This window comes from Berghia stephanieae, chromosome 12, assembly GCF_034508935.2.
Source record: "Berghia stephanieae isolate SIO BIC M18660-M18661 chromosome 12, UCSD_Bste_1.3, whole genome shotgun sequence".
Classification (NCBI taxonomy): Eukaryota; Metazoa; Mollusca; class Gastropoda; order Nudibranchia; family Aeolidiidae; genus Berghia; species Berghia stephanieae.
In genome coordinates, this window is record NC_088371.1 from 33600095 (window position 1) to 33620925 (window position 20831).

Here is a 20831-nt window from a genome sequence, read left to right on the forward strand (position 1 = left end):
TTGGGGATCAGAAGATGGGGAAAAACATATTCTGTTCATTTTGGGGTTTGGGGATTTTTTTCTTTTGTTTTGTTTTTGTCTTTAGGGTTGTTGTTTTTTTCTTTTTGTTTGTTTGTTGTTGTTGTTGTTGTTTTGGTTGTTTTTTTTTTTTTGTTGTTGTTGTTTAGTTTTGTTTTTGGGTGAGGGGGGGGGCTGTTTTTTTTAAAATTTCGTTCGTTTTTTGTTGTTGTTGGTTTATTTTCCTTTTATTTTATTTTTGTTGTTGTTGTTTTTTTGTGTGTGACTTTTTTCTGCTTTTGATTCTATCTGAATGACACATCAATTTTTTCATAGTTACATAATCTGAAATCATCTTATTGCAATTCCGCCAAAACGGGATGGTTTTAACCAGCGAACTTTCGTGTCCCATTTACACGATACAATACATAATACGACACATTATTATAATACGCTTTATCGCTTTTCGTTCAACCCGACACGGTTTCAATTTTATATAAGGCAGTTTCATATTTAAGTCTAGCTCGATTCGTGATTCTCGTCCTGGGAGTTGATTTCACGTTTGGAATTGTAAGAACTTGAATTCGTAATAAAGGTATGGGATATAGATTGTGTGTTAAATTTGTTGGTTTTTTTTTTTTTTTTTGTTTCAAACTTTCAAACTGAAGCTTTTATATAGCGCAATATCCACCAAATGTGCTCAAGGCGCTTTGATCAGCTTTAATCGCCTGTAAACGAATTTCCATTTTTTTTGGATGAATAAAGTATATTTTATTATTATTATTATTATTATTATTATTATTATTATTATTATTATTATTATTATTATTATTATTATTATTATTATTAATAATAATAATAATAATAGCGCAATATCCACTAAACGTGTTCAAAGCGCTTTACAAAAGGTCTCTGACCAAAAACAACACGTACATGTAGAACGAGACATGATGCCTATTAGGTGATCTTACGTTTTTTTTAAAAATCTGACAGAGACAACGCTGTTAACGGCCAGGTACTCATTCTACACCTGAGTACGGTGAGAAAATTTGAGTAAAGAGCCTTTCTCAAAACTAAACAATGCGCCGAGCGAGGCTCGAACTCAGGATCATCCGAACTGGAAACGAGTGTCATACCACTGGATCACATGGCAGTACAGATGGATATTGATATTGCTCTATAGATAGTTCGAAGATGACGTCACTCAAGCCTTTGTTGTTATATTTTGCCATCCGCGTTTGTGAGTTATTCTCACTGAACTGTGAGTTATTCTCACTGAACTGTGAGTTATTCTCACTGAACTGTGAGTTATTCTCACTGAACTGTGAGTTATTCTCACTCAACTGTGAGTTATTCTCACTAAACTGTATTAACCCGACTATAAACGTTCATGGATACACACAGTTTTGTGTGTTCGTCCGTTATACTTCCGGATGGCAATGTTATGAGCTTCTTAGCCAAGCGCATACTATCTATATAAATGATATCGCTCTTTATATGTGTGCTTTTATGTGTGTGAGTATGTGTGTGTATGTATGTGTGTGTGTATGTGTAGGTGTATGTGTATTGTGTTTGAAGTCATTCACAAACAATGTACGCATTGTTCTCATATCATCATAATATTTTCATGATACAACTGGTGGAGTGATCATCCATGTGTATCCATGAACGTTTATAGTCTGGTTAATACAGTTCAGTGAGCATTACTCATAAACGTGGATGGCAAAAAACAATAACAAAGACCTGAGTTACGTCAACTTCGAACTATCTATAGATAGAATGCGCTTGGCCAAGGAGTTCACAACATTGCCATCCGGAAGTATAACGGACCAACACACAAACTCTGTGCAACCATGAACTTTTATAGTCTGGTTAATACAGTTTAGTTAGAACAACTCACAAACGCGGATGGCAAAAACAATAACAAAGGCCTGAGTGACGTCATCTGCATACTATCTTTATAAACGATCAAGGTTACACATAGTTTTGTGTGTTGGTCCGTCATATTTCCGGATGACAATGTTGTGAGCTTCTTAGCCAAGCGCATACTATCAATAAATCGTATGCGCTTGGCTAAGAAACTCAAATCCGTTACCATCCGGAAATATGACGGACCAATACACAAAGTTATGTGTAACCTTGAACGTTTATAGTCTGGTTAATACAGTTTAGTGAGAATTACTCATAAACGCGGATGGCAAAGAACAAAAACAAAGACCAGAGTGACGTCATCTTCGTTCTATCTATAGATAGAATGCGCTTGGCCAAGGAGTTCACAACATTGCCATCCGGAAGTATAACGGACCAACACACAAAACTCTGTGTAACCATGAACTTTTATAGTCTGGTTAATACAGTTTAGTGAGAATTACTCATAAACGTGGATGGCAAAAAACAATAACAAAGAACTTCGAACTATCCATATTTATCTGTGTCATTTGTTATCACCAAAATCTGTCTTTTTACACTTCTGACACCTTGCTAACAATGACGAGACCATAAGAGGCTGTTGAGACATAAGGTGATGATGATGGTTATCTAGGGATGACTGCGATAATAATATAAAACAGCTGATTGATAGGCCGCATTCTGAAACAAACCGTAGCCATCGTTATGTTATAGATAGTATGCGCTTGGCTAAGAAGCTCATAACATTGCCACCCGGAAGTATAACAGACCAACACACAAAACTGTATGTATCCATGAACGTTTATAGTCAGGTTAATACAGTTCAGTGAGCATTACTCATAATCGCGGATGGCAAAAAAACAATAACAAAGACCTGAGTGACGTCATCTCCAAACTATCTATAGCCTGATACTAAAATCCAAAAGGACTGGCAGTTTGACGTTATTATTTGGTTTTTGCAACGCCTAGTGAGTTGTAGCTATTTTCATTGGTTGAACTATTGAATACAACGATTTGTTTTCTTTTTGTGGCAACAGACTGGCATTTTGACGTCATTTTTTGGTCAGTGTCAGGCCATAACTTTACGAAGGTCACGAACAAACACGTGTTGATAGTTAAAATATATTTTGGCCAGAAAAATTCGTCCTTCAAATAATATCGATAATCGATTAAAATGACCCCCATCTTGCAAAAAACAAAAAACAAAAACAAAACAAAACGCCAAACAAAAAAAAAAACAAAAAAAAACACCAACCCCCCCCCCCAAAAAAAAAAAAAAAAACAAAAAAACACCAACCCCCCCCCCCCCCCCCCCAAAAAAGGAAAAAAAAACAAAAAACAACCCTCTTGCGAAGTCCCAGGTTAGAGAGGTTTTGGACAAGATGATAGTCATTAACATCGATCGATATATACTATTACGAAGGGCGAGTTTTCTGGCTAAAATGTTAAATACTATTTTTTTTTTCTTCCCCGAGTACGTTGTTGACATGATGATAAGAATGGCCATAACATTACAGGTCGTTGAGACTTATGGTAGATATATTTATATGTGACCCTCCGTCTCAAAACGGTATTATGTCGGGATGATTCAGACCCCAGAAAGTGAATTTAGAGATAGAATGATGAGAAATTGGACCTTAGAAGCTTTTGTAAAGCAAAAAATAGTATTTATACTCCAGCATGACGTAGAGAAATTAAACCCAAGTTTGATATTGGTGGCTATAAATTCAATTTCCCTCACCGAGTGGATCCCGACATAATACCGCCTTGAAACGGTGGGTCACATCACATATGGTGGATGTCAGCGATAACATCAAACAGCTGATTTATCTGCTTTGGAAAAAAAACAAACAAAAAAAAAAAAACAAACAAACTTGAGCTTTTATATAGCGCAATATCCACTAAACGTGTTCAAAGCGCTTTACAAGGGGTCCCTGACCAACAACAACACGTAACATGTAGAACAAGACATGAAGCCTGTTAGGCGATATTACATTTTTTTTCCGACAGAGATAACGCTGTTAACGGCCAGGTACTCATTTTACACCTGAGTACGGTGAGAGAATGTGAGTAAAGAGCCCTTTTTCAAGGACTCAAGTATGCGCCGAGCGAGGCTCGAACCCAGGATCTTCCTGCTATCCGAAAGCGAGTGTCATACTACTAGACTACATAGCCGCAAGGAAGACGGAGAAAATGATAAAGTGTTGGTCCACGTGTCCGTTGTGGGGTCCCGATAGCTCAGTTGGTAGAGCACTCGCTTCACACACAAAAGGACCGAGATCAATCGCGGGTGCAGTCGAATTTTTTTTCTTCTGACCAGGAGTGAATGAGTAGTCGAGTCTGTTAGATTTGGCGGAAAGTACTTTGCGATAGACTAACGTCCTATCCAAAAGATAGCAAGCAATTGCTATTGTCTGTTTTACGCTATAGAAACCGGGATAAACTCCGGCTTCATGGGCCCAATGGCTCTGAAAGACTGTTGGTTGTGATGTTAGGTGTGACGTCATGATCAGGGACTGGATGGGGATCCTGACCTCCCATAGTGGGCAGGGAGGTACATGCTGTGTCTTCTATCCCCCAATACCCGTTTTCCAATTTTTTTCCTGTCGTTGTCTTGGAATGAGATTACTTAGTTTTGTCCTGATCCTTGCCGGAGATCCTTGGCTGGGAGGGAAACAGTCGAATGTTTAGTTATAGTTTTGGAAGATGATATTTTTTTTCCCTTGTAAATCGTCTCTCTGTTATCCATTGTATTATGTTTAGTTTACATATTATATTATATGATTGGTAAACATTTGAGTGTATTCCTCTTAGTTGGGACCTGTGCTTGTGTCTGGATGAGATTTTTAGGTGATCTCAAACTAAGTACTTTGACGGTGTGCTCTTGTAATCTACATCTATTCCCTATTTGAACCAGTTCCCCTTTGTTTTACCTTTTCTTTTGTGCTTTATTTGTAATTCTAGAACTTTTAACTATCCCATTTTCTTCCTTTTTACTGGCGCTGATGTGACCTTAATGTGTTGCAAGCGCCGTAAAACCGTTAAAAACAAAACAAACATGATCAGGGAACCGCTTTACAAAAATTCTATTATCCAATGTTACTTCACTTTTCATTCTCTATTTCAGTTCCCCCTCCGTCCCTTTAGTAAATCGCCATTTTGACATAGAACCCAAAACCAAGATGGAGGACGTGAAGAAGGAAGACGGAGAGAAGGCCAAAGTGTTGGTTCATGTCTTGGTGGTGATGGTCGGGGTGACGTCATGGTCCATCATGAACGGTCTGTGGGTGGAGTTGCCCATCCTGGTGGCTTATCTTCCAGAGGGTTGGACGCTTCCTTCCTACCTCACTATCATATCCCAGGTAATTTGTGTGTGTGTGTGTGGACGTGTGTGTGTGTGTATGACGTGTGTGTGTGACGTGTGTGTGTGTATGACGTGTGTGTGTGTGTGATGTGTGTGTGTATGTGTATGACGTGTGTGTGTGTATGTGTATGACGTGTGTGTGTATGTGTATGACGTGTGTGTGTGTATGACGTGTGTGTGTATGACGTGTGTGTGTATGACGTGTGTGTGTATGTGTGACGTGTGTGTGTATGACGTGTGTGTGTGTATGTGTATGACGTGTGTGTGTGTGTGTATGACGTGTGTGTGTGTATGTGTATGACGTGTGTGTGTATGTGTATGACGTGTGTGTGTGTATGTGTATGACGTATGTGTGTGTATGTGTATGACGTGTGTGTGTGTGTGTGTATGACGTGTGTGTGTGTATGACGTGTGTGTGTATGACGTGTGTGTGTATGTGTATGACGTGTGTGTGTGTATGACGTGTGTGTGTGTATGACGTGTGTGTGTATGACGTGTGTGTGTATGACGTGTGTGTGTATGACGTGTGTGTGTATGTGTGACGTGTGTGTGTATGACGTGTGTGTATGTGTATGACGTGTGTGTGTGTGTATGACGTGTGTGTGTGTATGTGTATGACGTGTGTGTGTATGTGTATGACGTGTGTGTGTATGTGTATGACGTGTGTGTGTGTGTATGTGTATGACGTGTGTGTGTGTATGACGTGTGTGTGTGTATGACGTGTGTGTGTGTATGACGTGTGTGTGTATGTGTATGACGTGTGTGTGTATGACGTGTGTGTGTATGTGTATGACGTGTGTGTGTGTATGTGTATGCCGTGTGTGTGTGTGTATGACGTGTGTGTGTGTGTATGACGTGTGTGCGTGTGTGACTCAATTGTCTCTAAACGTGTACTTATTATCAAATATGTGACCCTTCGCCTCAAAACGGTATTAAATCTGTATGGTTAATGTGTTGAAAATTGAATTTATAGCCAGAAATATCAGACTTGTGTTGAGTTTGTATGTTTTATTGAGGAGAATGGATTCCATATTTTAGGATGCTAATGCCAACAATATATATATTTGACCAGTTTAACAGTTAATTCGGCTTTTAAGCATTTGGTTCGTTCCGACATAATACCGTTTTGAGACGATTGCTCAGATATACCACTTAATAGGTTCTAGCGTAGCCTTCGTTGACTTATAGCCTGACAATAGAACCCTCAAGGACTTATAATTTGTCGTCATTTTTTAGTTTTGTGCAGCGTCTAGTGAGTTGTCGTTAGTAGAGCTCAAGGAAACAAGTGATTTCATTGGTTGAATTATTGAATACAACTCACGATTTGTTTTCTTTTGCGACCTTAGGCTTGTCTTTTGACGTCATTTTTTTGTCAGTGTCAGGCCGTAGCCATCGTAAAGTTATAGCCCGACACTGAAACCCAAAAAGACTAGCATTTTGACGTCATTAATTGGTTTTTGCACTATCTAGTGAGTTGTCCTTGGTAGTGCTCATGGAAACAAGTGGTACCATAGATTGAACTATTTAATACAACTCACGATTTGTTTTCTTTTGTGGCCAAAGACTGGCATTTTGACGTATTTTTTAACGATGGCTACGCATTGACCAACAAAGGACGTCAAAAGACAAGTCTGTGGCCTACAAAAGAAAACAAATCGTGAGTTGTATTCAACAGTTCAACCAATGGGATCACTTGTGTTCATGAGCACAATTTTTTTTTATTCAACGCGTTCAAAGCATTCTTCAACGTTAGATATGTATGTACTAAGAAAGGATAGGGTTTTCTTTCCAATGAGAGGGGTGAAATAATAAACTTTTTGGAATAGGCTTCAACAATCATGACGTCACTTCCCTCGTAATGACGCAGTGTAACTTAGTAACTGGTTCTAAACTATCGGAACAATGGCGGACGCCCTTATGAAATACTTCTCCGACGAGCATAAAAGTGTATTCAGAGAAGAAAGCATTATAAATCTGATCATGTTTTGACTTTTATACATTCTGATCACATGACTTGTGAAAAAGTTCTAGCCAGCATTAAGAATAAAAAGTACCGATTTTCTTTGTTTAGAACTAAGCTGTTCGTTGCTGGGCGGACGTGACATCAGACTATTGAATCGTATTCCGGACGTGTTCCCAACCGCTGGACGAGTGTTTGTTATTTTGTTATTTGTTTGTTGTTGTTGTTGTTGTTTTCAAGGTCTATCTCCATTAATCAAATTAATATATACAGTGTCGCTATTGGTTTTGGGTTGTATATTTTTTACATTTTTGTGCAATTGCATATATAATATATATGTATACATTGTCGCCATAGATTCTCAACTTGGTGTTTATACATTTTAATGCATGCCACGTCTGTAATCGAATTTCCATTTAATTCTTTGGATGAGTAAAGTTTATATTATTATTATCATTATTATTTTTATTATTATTATTATTATCATTATTGTTTTTATTATTATTATTATTATATTATTATTTATTATTATTATTATTATTATTATTATTATTATTATTATTATTATTATTATTTATTATTATTAATTATTATTATTATTATTATTATTATTATTATTATTATTATTATTATTATTATTATTATTATTATTATTATATTATTATTTATTATTATTATTATTATTATTATTATTATTATTATTATTATTATTATTATTATATTATTATTATTATTATTATTATTATTATTATTTTATTCATTATCATTATCATTATTATTATCATTATTATTATTATTATTATTATTATATATTATTATTATTATTATTTATTATTATTATTATTATTATTATTATTATTATTATTGTTATTATTATTATTATTATTATTATTATTATTATTTATTATTATTATTATTATTATTATTATTATTATTATTATTATTATTATTATTATTATTATTATTATTATTATTATTATATTGATTTTTGTCCATTCTTTCAACTGCTCCAATTTCTGTCCACCCAGTTTGGAAATTTGGGTCCCTTGACGTTCGTATTCCTGACCTGGTTGTTCCCAAAGACCAAGCTGGAGACGCCCGTGTCCATCATTGTGGTCATCGCACTGTCCGTGTGTGCTGCCCTCTATGGTTTCCTGTGGAAGGAGACAGCGGTCATTGGTGGGGTCAGTTTTAGGTATGGACATCGGGTCGTAGATGATGTCAATGATGAGATTTGAGATTTTTACATGATAATATGATGATGATGATGATGATGATGATGATGATGATGATGATGATGATGATGATGTTGGTGGTGGTCGTGGTGATGATGATGATGATGATGATGATGATGGTGGTGGTGGTGGTGATGGTGATGGTAGTGGTGGTGATGGTGGTGGTGGTGGTGGTGGTGATGGTGGTGATGGTGATGATGGTGGTGATGGTGATGATTGTGATGATGATGATGATGATATGATGATGATGACGATTGGCCGAGTGGTAAATGCATTGCACTGTGACCCAGAGGTCCTGGGTTCTAGCCCCGCTTCAGGCACTTTCGTTTTTTTCCTTGAGAAAGATTTTTTACCCCCCAATTTGCTCACTTGGACAATATGGGCAACTCCTGTTGACATCAGACACATTGTTTGGTGAATTATCTATATTCCTTCGTGGAATGCCTAAGCGACGATATCTAATGATGTTGTGGCGGAAGGGCATAATATAAAGCGCTTTAATAGAGGTCATAAGCCAACAGCAACGCTTAACTTGTACGACTAAACATGTTTTATAGCAAGTACTTCTCCAAACCTCCCGTTCCCGGCAGTCATGTTTTGTTTTTGCTTGTTTTGTTTTTCAGCGTGGCCGTTCTAGCATTGACGTGTTGCCAGGCCATCTTTGCTGCTACGTCATCGATGTCTTATTTGGCCTTCATGTCCCATCTCAAGGCCAGATATATTTCAAGCATTTTCATTGGCCAAGGCTTAAGCGGGCTTTTCCCTGCCATCGTCGCTATTGGTCAGGGTGCCGGTGACGTCAGGTAAAAATGAATGTGATTCACCGAGGTCCGATCTTCAATGGATGGTCCATCCCCTTCCCCTCTTCCTCTATCCCCCTCATCTTCTGTTCTCCCCCCCCCCCTCCCCCTTCTATCTCGCCATCCCCGATGTCTCGTCTTTCTGTCTGGTGATTCACCCATCACCGCACTATTTCTGTCTCTGGCGTCGGTGTGATTCCCGGGTTAGGTGCCTCGAGTCCATGGATAACGATGGCAGATATAAAAATAAACTCCCCGAAACCTGGTGCCCATCACGAGCTGTGAGACTGTTGACTCCTGTTGAACTTTGATGTTGTGCAATTCTGTCTCTTAAAAAACCCAATAAAACAAACATAAAAATTCAGCCCCACCCCAATGTTATCCCACCGTATCGAAGCGGTGTCATATCGGAATGAAGTCGAATCGGGAATTGGAATTTCTAGCGACAGATATTATAAATAAATATACATAATAAGATAAATAAAATTCCCTTTATTCATCCTATAGAGGAAAATTTTTATCTCTGGGATCTATTCCAAGGGAAGACTGGAATAACCTAGGCGTCAGCCGCAGTGCAGCGCCGCAACTTGAGCGAGGACGAGGTGACTTGCTCAATGCCACACAGCGCAGCGACGGGTGATCAAACTCAGTAGCTTTCGGGTACGAAGCAAAGACCGTACAATGCTGAGCCATGCTGCCCGCTAATTATGTGTGTTGTGGTTAGTATTCATTCTCGATGGTAAAGAATGAATTGGGGGTCCCGATGAGTCATCAGGGATGTGGAGCTTATCCCGGTATATAGTAATACTATAGTTTTAAATATACAATATCAATTGCATGGTACTCTTTGGATAGGACTCGAATCTATAGCAAAGTACTTTCCGCCAGATCGACTAGACCCAAATACCCATTCACTGCTGGGTAGACAAAAGGGCATAATCAGTCGGAAGGTGAAAATTTTGGATTTGCATTTTCTGACAGAATGTGCTCCCCAGAGCATTTTAATCTTTACTTGAAGTAAATCGAGTGATTTTTCATGAAGTTGCAATCAGATGTATGGGAAAGGTAGCCAGCAACTTTTATCAAATTTCATACTTTTTCAACTTAACTAGCTGTAAAAAAAAATATTTAGAAGTGAAATTAAGCTTTGATATTTCCCGAAGATGTACAAAAAAGGTTGATTTAATCATTTATGACAAGAACTCATTTTTGATAAAAACTGACCTTCTGCCTAAACTTTGCAAAAACTCAGTTCAAATATTTTCACCATTTGACTGATAATGTCATTCACTGTATCTGTAACAATAGTTAATTTCTAAATCAATTTAAAATGTCACTCACTTAAGTGGCCGAGTGGTTAAGGCATGCACTGTAAACTCGGAAAGTTCCGGGTTTGAGCCCCACTTCAGGCACTTTCGTTTTTTTTCTTCCTTGGGCAAGATTATTAACCCCCCAATTTGTTCACTTGGACAATAATATGGGTGATTCCTGTTGACATCAGACATCTTGTTTGATGGATTATCTTTAATAAATCTTCGTGGAATGCCTAGGCGACGATGTCTTATGATGTCGTGGCAGAAGTGTTAAATTTATTTTTTTCACTCACGTCTTTCTTTGTACCTTAAGAAAGAAAAAGCATCAATTTTTCTTAACTCACTCAATCCTAGAGATTTTTGCTTCTTTTTACAATTTGAAAAATATGTATTAAACATGAGCATGTACATAGATAGTTTTATTCAACTACCACTAACATGTAAAAAAAAACAAACAAAAAAATAGCTTATAGCTTTGATATTAATACTACGCCTATAAGATGTCTCAGAAAAATGTAATAAATAGGCATGGGATAAAAGTAACCCCGGGTATACTACGGATATAGTCGGTGTTAGGGTTGAGGGAGTTAATTCATGTTGTAAATTCATATCATCAGATGTGTGACAAACCACAGCGACATTGTCAAGGGAGACGACTTTATTGGTAATCTGAATGGTAAATATCCAGTTGTTTCCCTTGTTGATTTCAATTTTGTTCTAAAAACAAGATGGTTACACCTAATATCAAAGACCAAAACAGTGTGTTATCTATTGCTGTATAAACACTCATTTTGTTGTTTGTTTTTATATTTCTGACGGTATATAGATATTTCTTTTAATTTTAAAAGTTAGAAAAAAACAAAACAACAACAACAACAACAACAACAACAACAACAAAACAAAAAAAAAATCCAGCAAATTCAAGGGACACAACTCATGTAAAAGTGTTACGATCATAGTTTATTACTGAGTTGTATCCCATGTACTGTGCAGTAAGAAGAAAATTTTGCGAAATGGCACACTAGACATAAAAATGATGATGATGATGATGATGATGATGATGATGATGATGATGATGATGATGATGATGATGATGATGATGATTTCATTTCAACTTTGAAAAACAACAAAAAAACATTGCTTTGTATCTAATTCAATAATTTCTCACATGACAACAGAAAAGCTAAACGCGACGACAACGACGACGGTGGTTGCTGTGAACACGGATCCACGTATTAGTGTCCAAGCATTCTTCATGATTCTCTTTGCTATGGGGCTAGCGTCTCTCACAGCCCTGGTGTTACTGGTGCGTCATCCTTATTGTAGGACCGAACATGTGAATGTGGATCAAGAGGATAATTGTCAACTCATGGCTTCAAAGAAAGACGGGTAAAAAAACCTCTCTCTATCTTTCTCTTTCTCTCTCTTTATCTCTCTCTCTCTCTGTCTCTCTCTGTCTCTCTCTATCTCTCTGTGTCTCTCTCTCTGTCTCTCTCTATCTCTCTCTCTGTCTCTCTCTATCTCTCTCTGTCTCTCTCTCTCTGTCTCTCTGTCCCTCTCTGTGACTGTGAATGATTCATCTTAACAACGCAACTACCACATTATTTCATTCATTCTGTTTTGTTGATAAAGGGGAAACCCGAAACGTTTATTTGATCTGTTTTTGTAATTAAATTGAAGCTTACAATCAATTTCACATTATTATTTATTTTTTCGAGCTTCGAGCAGCAACATTTTCATTAGTCAATAAAGTAAAATCAAAATAAAAAATTTGACTGATAACAAGGAATGGATTACGTAGTTCGGCTATCTGGTCTTGTGGTATGACACTCGCTTTCGGGTCGGAAGGTCCTGGGTTCGATCCTCGACGGCACATGGTTAAGTCCTTGGGAAAAAAAATCAACTCTTTACCCATATTCTCTCACTGTACTCGGGTAGAAAATGAATACCTGGCCATTAACAGCGTTATCTCTGTCCGAAAAAAAATTGTAATATCGTCAAATACGCGTCATGTCTCGTTTTACATGTTAAGTGTTGCTGTTGGCTAAGGACCCTTTGTAAAGAGCGTTGAACACTTTTAGTGGATATTGCACTAGGTAAAAGCTCAATTTTTTTTTCTAGTTTTTTTTTAGTCTATCGGATATTACTTTCTGCCAGATCCATCAAACCCAGCTACCCAATCACGATTGGGTGGACAGTGTGATTGGGGAGAGGTTCAGAAAATAATCTCGAATTTAATTGGGATGGATTTCGGTCCCTTTGATTGTGAAGCGAGTGCTCTACCAACTGAGCTATCGGGACCCCCCCCCCCCCCCCCCCCATGGATGGATAATATAGTTTAATATTTCTTAAAAAACCCCCCAAATAACTTGCTTTTATATAGCGCAATATCCACTAAACGTGATCAAAGCGCTTTACAAGGGGTCCCTGACCAACAGCAACACTTAACATGTAGTTCGGAAATATGACGCCTGTTAGGCGATATTACATTTTTTTCGGACAGACAACGCTGCTAACGGCCAGGTACTCATTTTACACCTGAGTACGGTAGGAGAAAATGTGAGTAAAGAGCCTTTTCCAAGGACTCAACTATGCGCCGAGCGAGGCTCAAACCCAGGACCTTCCGATCCGAAAGCGAGTGTCATAGCACTAGACCACATATCCGCAATATTCTTATTTTTCCAGACATGATAAAAAGAAAGCAGTGTCTGATGAGGAATCACAACTCTTTGATGACGTCACTACGAAAGACAACCAAACAAGGGAGCAAACCGATGCTTCAAACGTGCAAAATCACGTCCAAAATAATATTACAGATAACAACGAAGGACAACCACTCGTACCGGATGTTACGTTTTCTTCTAGGGTCAAAGTTCAAGGTCAGACTCGAGAATCACCGGAAACCGAACAACGACTCTTGGATAGGTCAGAAACTGAAACTACGAACGGTGGTAAATCAAAGGAGATAGAAGACGAAGAAGAAGACGAAGAAGAACAAGGGAAGGAACCGATGAAAAAATGGGAGTCCTGGTACTTGCTGGGTTTGTTGATCTGGATTAACGTTCTTCAGACCAGTTACGTGCTGGCCATCCAGGTCTATTCAAGTCTGCCTTATGGTCTGTCCATTTACAACGGAGTTACAAAGGTAATTTCTCTTGTCAACCCGTCTCGTAATGATGATGATGATGATAATAATAATAATAATAATAATAATAATAATAATAATAATAATAATAATAATAATAATAATAATGATAGTAATAATGATAGTAATAATGATAGTAATAATGATAGTAATAATAATAATAATAATAATAATAATGCTGAAAACTTATATAGCGCTATAACTCCGAGACACCAGACTCTAAGCGCTTAAATTACAAATTACTTTGGCTGAAACATAATCACTTACACACACAAGCACACACACACACACACACACACACACACACACAACACACAACACAAATCAAACCTATCTTGCTTCTCATAACATCTACTAAAATCGAAACAGATATGTTTTAAGCGAACGTTTAAAAATAGACAAAGATTCTTTTTCACGAATGCTCTGAGGTAAGGCGTTCCAAATAGAGGGTCCGAAATGAGAAAAGGATCTCATTCCAGCATTTTTCCGAATTCGAGGAGCAACTAGTTTTGTGTGGAATCACTGGCCGAACGTAAGGGGCGGGGTTTTGAATATCTTTCAATTAGTTCCAAAAGGTAGGAAGGGGCAGTAATAATAATAATAATAATAATAATGCTGAAAACTTATATAGCGCTATAACTCCGAGACACCAGACTCTAAGCGCTTAAATTACAAATTACTTTGGCTGAAACATACTCATTCACACACAAGCACACACACACACACACATACACACACACACAACACAACACACAACACAAACCAAACCTATCTTGCTTCTCATACCATCTACTAAAATCGAAACAAACATGTTTTAAGCGAACGTTTAAAAATAGACAAAGATTCTTTTTCACGAATGCTCTGCGGTAAGGCGTTCCAAATAGAGGGTCCGAAATGAGAAAAGGATCTCATTCCAGCATTTTTCCGAATTCGAGGGACAACTAGTTTTGTGGAATCACTGGCCGAACGTAAGGGGCGGGGTTTTGAATATCTTTCAATTAGTTCTGAAAGGTAGGAAGGGGCAGTACCTTCAAGACAACGATACACTAAAACACAAGCTTTGAATTTAATTCTTTTCCCAACAGGCAGCCAATGCAGGTCATGAAGTAGAGGTCCGGCAGAGTCGCACCTACGCTTCATGAATACTAGTCTGGCAGCGCTGTTTTGGACAATCTGAAGACGTTTCAGATTGTATTGCGAAACGCCAAACAACAGAGCATTACAATAATCCAATTTCGATAGTACGAGGGACACAACCAGGTGCTTGGTCACATCCTCAGATATGAACCGTCTAATGGAAGCAATCTTTTTTAGTTGGAAAAAGAGAGATCTAACCAAATTATTAACCTGATGCTCCATCGACAGTCCAGAGTCTAAGAATGTGCCAAGGTTTTTCACTTTGTCAACAATTTGAATAGAGGCATCCCCCAACTTCAAATCTGTTTCACTTTTCCACTTCCTGTTCCCCACATACAGCACCTCCGTCTTATCATCATTCAGTTTCAGTCTGTTCTCATTCATCCATTTCTTAACACTTTGGATACAATTCTTACTATTGGCTGATACTTCTTGTAAATTTCTCGTATTGGAAACGCAGTACAATTGCGTATCATCAGCGTATTGATGGTAAGACAGACCAAAACTTCTGATGATTTTAGACAGAGGGCCAACGTACAAAACAAAAAGAACGGGTCCAAGTACTGAACCCTGGGGAACCCCACAATCAAGAAAGATTTCCTCCGATCTATATTCATCCACCGTAATAATCTGTTTACGATTAAACAAATATGACCTAAACCAATCAATAATAATAATATAATAATAATATAATAATAATAATAATAATAATAATAATAATAATAATAATAATAATAATAATAATAATAATAATAATAATAATATTATAATAATAATAATAATAATATTATAATAGTGATAGTAATAATAATAATGATATTAATAATAATAATGATAGTAATAATAATAATGATAGTAATAATAATAATGATAGTAAAAATGATAATGATAGTAAAAATGATAATGATAGTAAAATAATATAATAATAATAATAATAATAATAATAATAATAATAATAATAATAATAATAATAATAATAATAATAATAATAATAATAATTGCCTTTATTCATCCCAATGGGAAAATTCTATTCCAAGGGGAGACTGGAATAACCCAGGCGTTAGCCGCAGTGCAGTGCAGCACCGCAAAGTGAGCAAAGGCTTGGTGACTTGCTCAAGGCTACATAGCGCCGCGGGTAGTCGAACTCGGTACCTTTCGGGCACAAAGCAAAAGACCATACCATACCGCTGAGCCACGCTGCCCCAATTCAGTATTATTGAGTCATTGAGAAATTGATAGTTCGCCCGTTGTGCGGCTATGTGGTCTTGTGGTATGACACTCGCTTTCGGATCGGAAGGTCCTGGGTTCGAGCCTCGCGCATAGTTGAGTCCTTGGAAAAGGCTCTTTACTCACTTTCACTCACCGTAATCAGGTGTAAAATGAGTACCTGACCGTTAACGGCGTTGTCTTTGTCCGAAAAATTGTAATATCGCCGAACAGGCGGCATGTCCCGTCCTACATGTTAAATGTTGCTGTTGACCAGGGACCCCTTGTAAAGCGCTTTGAGCACATTTAGTTAATATTGCGCTATATAAAGCTCAATTTTTTAAAATTATTATTACTAAGCATTAACCAATCAGAATCTTTCCTGTCATTTACCCCGTTTCATACCATTGACTATTTATTTCCTGTATGAAAAGGCCTGAGATAACCTTAGTACATGTCAAAAACACAAACAGGTCAGGCCCATAAAGTGAGTATTTCTCACAATATTTTAAAGGAAACGCATCACAAAACCGGACGACGCAATGCATTTTTTTTCAAATCATCTGTGTTAAAATGGTGACTGATGCTCAATGTTCATTTTCCATAAGGATGAACAAAATGAATCACTTATTTAAATTATTTATTTATCTATTTATTTATTACTTTATTTATTTATTTACTTTTTAAAAATGTATTTGCTTATTCGCATTATTTATTTATTTATCTATTTGTTTATGTATTTCAGGCTGAAAATATCGTTGATCCGCTGGCATGCGGGGTCACCTTGTTCGTCACAGCACAAAGGACGAAGGTCATTTCCGGTCTGACGTTGTTAGGGACGCTATTCGCTGCCTACATCATCACCGTGGCTGCAATGAGTCCAAATCCGTTCCTGGTCAATGAAACGATGGGAGGAGTCCTGGTGGTTAGTGGTGAAATTATTATTTTGATCATCATCGTCATCGTCGTCATCGTCATCGTCATCATCATCGTCATTATCATCATCATCATCATCATCATCATCATCTTATCATCATCATCTCATCATCATCTCATCATCATCATCATCATCATCTCATCATCATCATATCATCATCATCATCATCTCATCATCATCATCATCATCATCATCATCATCATCATCATCATCATCATCATCATCATCATCTCATCATCTCATCATCATCTCATCTCATCTCATCATCATCCATCCATTCATCCATCTATCCATCATTATTATTATTACTGTTAATAATATTATAATTACGATCATCATAATACAACTCCCCCCCCCCCCACCCTTCCGTCCTTATACCCTGACAGATTGCAGCATGGGTCATGTGTACAGCCCTGATGGTATATTCCAAAGTGTCCATCGCCAGTGTCATGCGCAATCAAGGCCGGAAATCCCTTATATGGACCGGAGGCTCCACCCAACTTGGAGCGTTGATTGGTGCAATTCTTGCTTACGTCATGATCAACCAACTGGATTTGTTCAAGGACGAACCGTGGTGTTGAAAGGATTATGATGACACGTGATTCTATCTGGGATTTAATAGGGGAAAAAAGTGTGATGTCAAAAAACTGGTTCCAATCTCATTGGAAGTGTATAACCACTCTTCGTACGCTGCGTAAAATGGCTGGTTAAAACGATAACAAAGAGCTGAGTGACGTAAATAGGGAAGAATAGCATGATATCCAAAACAAACAAAAAACTGGTTCCTATCCCAATGGAAGTGTAAAACCACTCATCCGGAGGACTGGATACAAATCTTGTGTAATTCATCTACTGGTTTCAGAGTGATGGCATCTTATACTCTAGTCTAAATATGTGTGTCAGTGCATGACATAATCAGTCGGAAGGTGAACATTTTGGATTTGCATTTTTTTTCAATCTTTATTTGAAGTAAATCGGGTGATTTTTCATGAAGTTATGGTCAGATGTATGGGGAAGGTATGGAACAAGTTTTCTCAAATTTCATACTTTTTCAACTTGACTAGCTGTAAAAAATATTTAGAAAAGAAATTAAGCTTAGATATTTCCCGAAGATGTACAAAAAAGGGTTGGTTTCATCATTTATGACAGGAACTTATTTTTGATAAAAATGGACTTTCTAACTAAACTTGGCAATATCTCCGTTCAAACTTTTTCACCATCCGACTGATTATATCATTCACTGTAACATATGCAACTCGTTGATAAAATCACCCAACTTCGCTCTTTTTCGTCCCGTAATCCTTAGAATCTGCCTCTATACACTCTGTCACTGAAATAGTCATACCGCCTTATAATTCAATATGCAACCTTTTCATTATTTATCCTCCCGAGGAATGGTTAAATATACACTACCAATGAGTTTTGAACCGCCGAAGGAGTAGAAGGTGTGACGTCACGACTTTTCTATCCTATTCAGCTACAGTGGAACACGTATTAAAGCCAACACTATGAAAGGCGACTTTTACTTAACCCTCCCTCCCCTTGCAACCAACGGACAAAAACGTGACATGTGTTACGATTCAATGAAAAACAAATTTAATTTTTTTATATTATGCGCAATATCCACTTAACGTGTTAAAGGTGCTTCTCAATGAGTCCCCAGCCAACACCAAGATATAACGTGTAGGACGAGACATGATGCCTGTTAGGCGATATTACATTGTTTTTTTCGGACAGAGTCAACGTTGTTTATGGCCAGGTACTCATAATTTTACACCTGAGAGAGAATGTGAGTAAAGAGATTTTTCAAAGGAGTCAGCTATGCGCCCAGAGAGGCTCGGACCCAGGACCTTCCGATCCGAAAGCGAGTGTCATACCACTTGACCACATAGCTGCACACACAGTTCATCATTTAGTTTATGGCATCACTAAAATTTTGAAACTCATTAAATCGTGGATTGCTCATACGGTAGAGTCACGCTCTCCCCGACCAGGCGGAGTTGTCGTACCAGTAAGGTCGCGGGTTCTGGGTGGGGATCCTGACCTCCCATAGTGGGCAGGGAGGTACATACTGTGTCTTCTATTCCCCCACACCCGTTTTCCAATTGTTTCCTGTCATTGTCTTGGAATGAGATTCCTTAGTTTGTCCTGATCCTTGCCGGGGTTCCTTTGCTGGGAGGGAAACAGTCGAATGTATTGTTATAGTTTTGGGAGATGATGTTTTTTTCCTTGTAAATCATCTCTCTGTTATGCATTGTATTATGTTTAATTTACATATTATATTATATGATTGGTAAACATTTGAGTGTATTCCTCTTAGTTGGGACCTGTGCTTGTGTCTGGACGAGACCTTTAGGGGATCTCAAACTAAGTACTTTGATGGTGTGCTCTTGGAATCTACATCTGTTTCCTATTTGAACCAATTCCCCTATGTCTTACTTTTTCTTGGATGCTTTAATTGTAATTCTAGAACTTTTTACTATCCCATTTTCTTCCTTTTTACTGGCGCTGATATGACCTAAATGTGTTGCAAGCGTCGTAAAACCCTTAAAAACAAAAACAAACAAAAGGTCGCGGGTTCCATGATCCGATTGGCTCTGAAGGACTACTTACTAAGCTGCTGGAAGCTGTGCATTGTAAACAGCTGAAGAAGATTTTTGAGCCCGAAACGTACCGTTCTTGGAATTTTGTTCTTTTAAAAAAATATTTACTGTTTTTTGTTTGTTTTTTGTTGTTTTTTTTTTTTTGGCGGGGGGGGGGGGGGTATGAAGCTGTTATTTTCATTTTTGTTCATGATTCTTATGTACATGTAGGATATATAATACATTTTATGATATAATAATATACGATTCTTACACTCTTTGTTTTTTTGAGTTCCAGACGTGTTTCCAACCGTTGCACGGGCTTACGAGTGCGCGTAGGAAACAAAGTTCAAATCCCAAAACGTAAGAGTGTAATATATCTTTTATTCTAACTACCCCTAGACCTAAATCGATTCTGATTTCGTCATCTCTGAGTAAAAGACGTTTGTGACCCCTCCTCTCAAAACGATATTAAGACGGAATGGACCAGACGCTATAAAATCAAATTATAATTAAACTGGTCAAAAATATGAAACGGTGAAATTCTTATTGTAACTTTGATATCATTACGCGGTACTATTTAGAGAGAGGGAGAGGGAATAATGATGATAATTACTCTTGCAGCTTAAATATATATTTCTAAACACTCTTAACTCACTCGATCCTAGAGATTTTTGCTACTTTTCAAAATTTGAAATGTATTGAAAATGAGCATGTACATTAACATGCAAAAACTATAAAACATTAGCTTTGACACTACGCCTATAATTTGTCTCATAAAAATGTAATAAATAGGCATGGGGTAAAAGTAACCCGGGTAAACTACGGATATAGTCGGTGTTAGGGTTGAGTGAGTTAAAAACTTATCTTGCTAGTCTTATGTGATAACCATCTGTGATTTTGTGTTGATATTGGCTATTTTCATCACGTCTTTTTTAAACATGATCCTCATAATCTGTCTTTCCTGTTTGAGATTTATTTATTTATTTATTTATTTATGTATTTATTTATTTATTTATTTATTTATTGGTGCATTTATTTATTTATTTATTTGTGCATTTATTTATTTATTTATTTATTGGTGCATTTATTTATTTATTTATTTATTGGTGCATTTATTTAATTTATTTATTTATTTGTGCATTTATTTATTTGTGCATTTATTTATTTATTTATTTATTTATTTATTTATTTATTTATTGGTGCATTTATTTATTTATTTGTGCATTTATTTATTTTTTATTTAT

At 37.1% G+C, this 20831-nt stretch overlaps 1 protein-coding gene across 1 annotated transcript; it reads left to right on the forward strand.

Moving 5' to 3' along the window:
- Positions 1–479: 479 nt before the first annotated feature.
- LOC144957681 (solute carrier family 52, riboflavin transporter, member 3-B-like) lies at positions 480–20497 on the forward strand. The gene is made up of 9 exons (XM_078889031.1): positions 480–592; positions 5033–5267; positions 8258–8424; positions 9088–9267; positions 11195–11253; positions 11756–11966; positions 13263–13722; positions 16811–16990; positions 17389–20497. Exons 2-9 carry the CDS (start codon positions 5088–5090, stop codon positions 17581–17583), a joined length of 1632 nt encoding a protein of 543 aa, XP_078745157.1. The 5' UTR covers positions 480–592; positions 5033–5087; the 3' UTR covers positions 17584–20497.
- Positions 20498–20831: the final 334 nt, after the last annotated feature.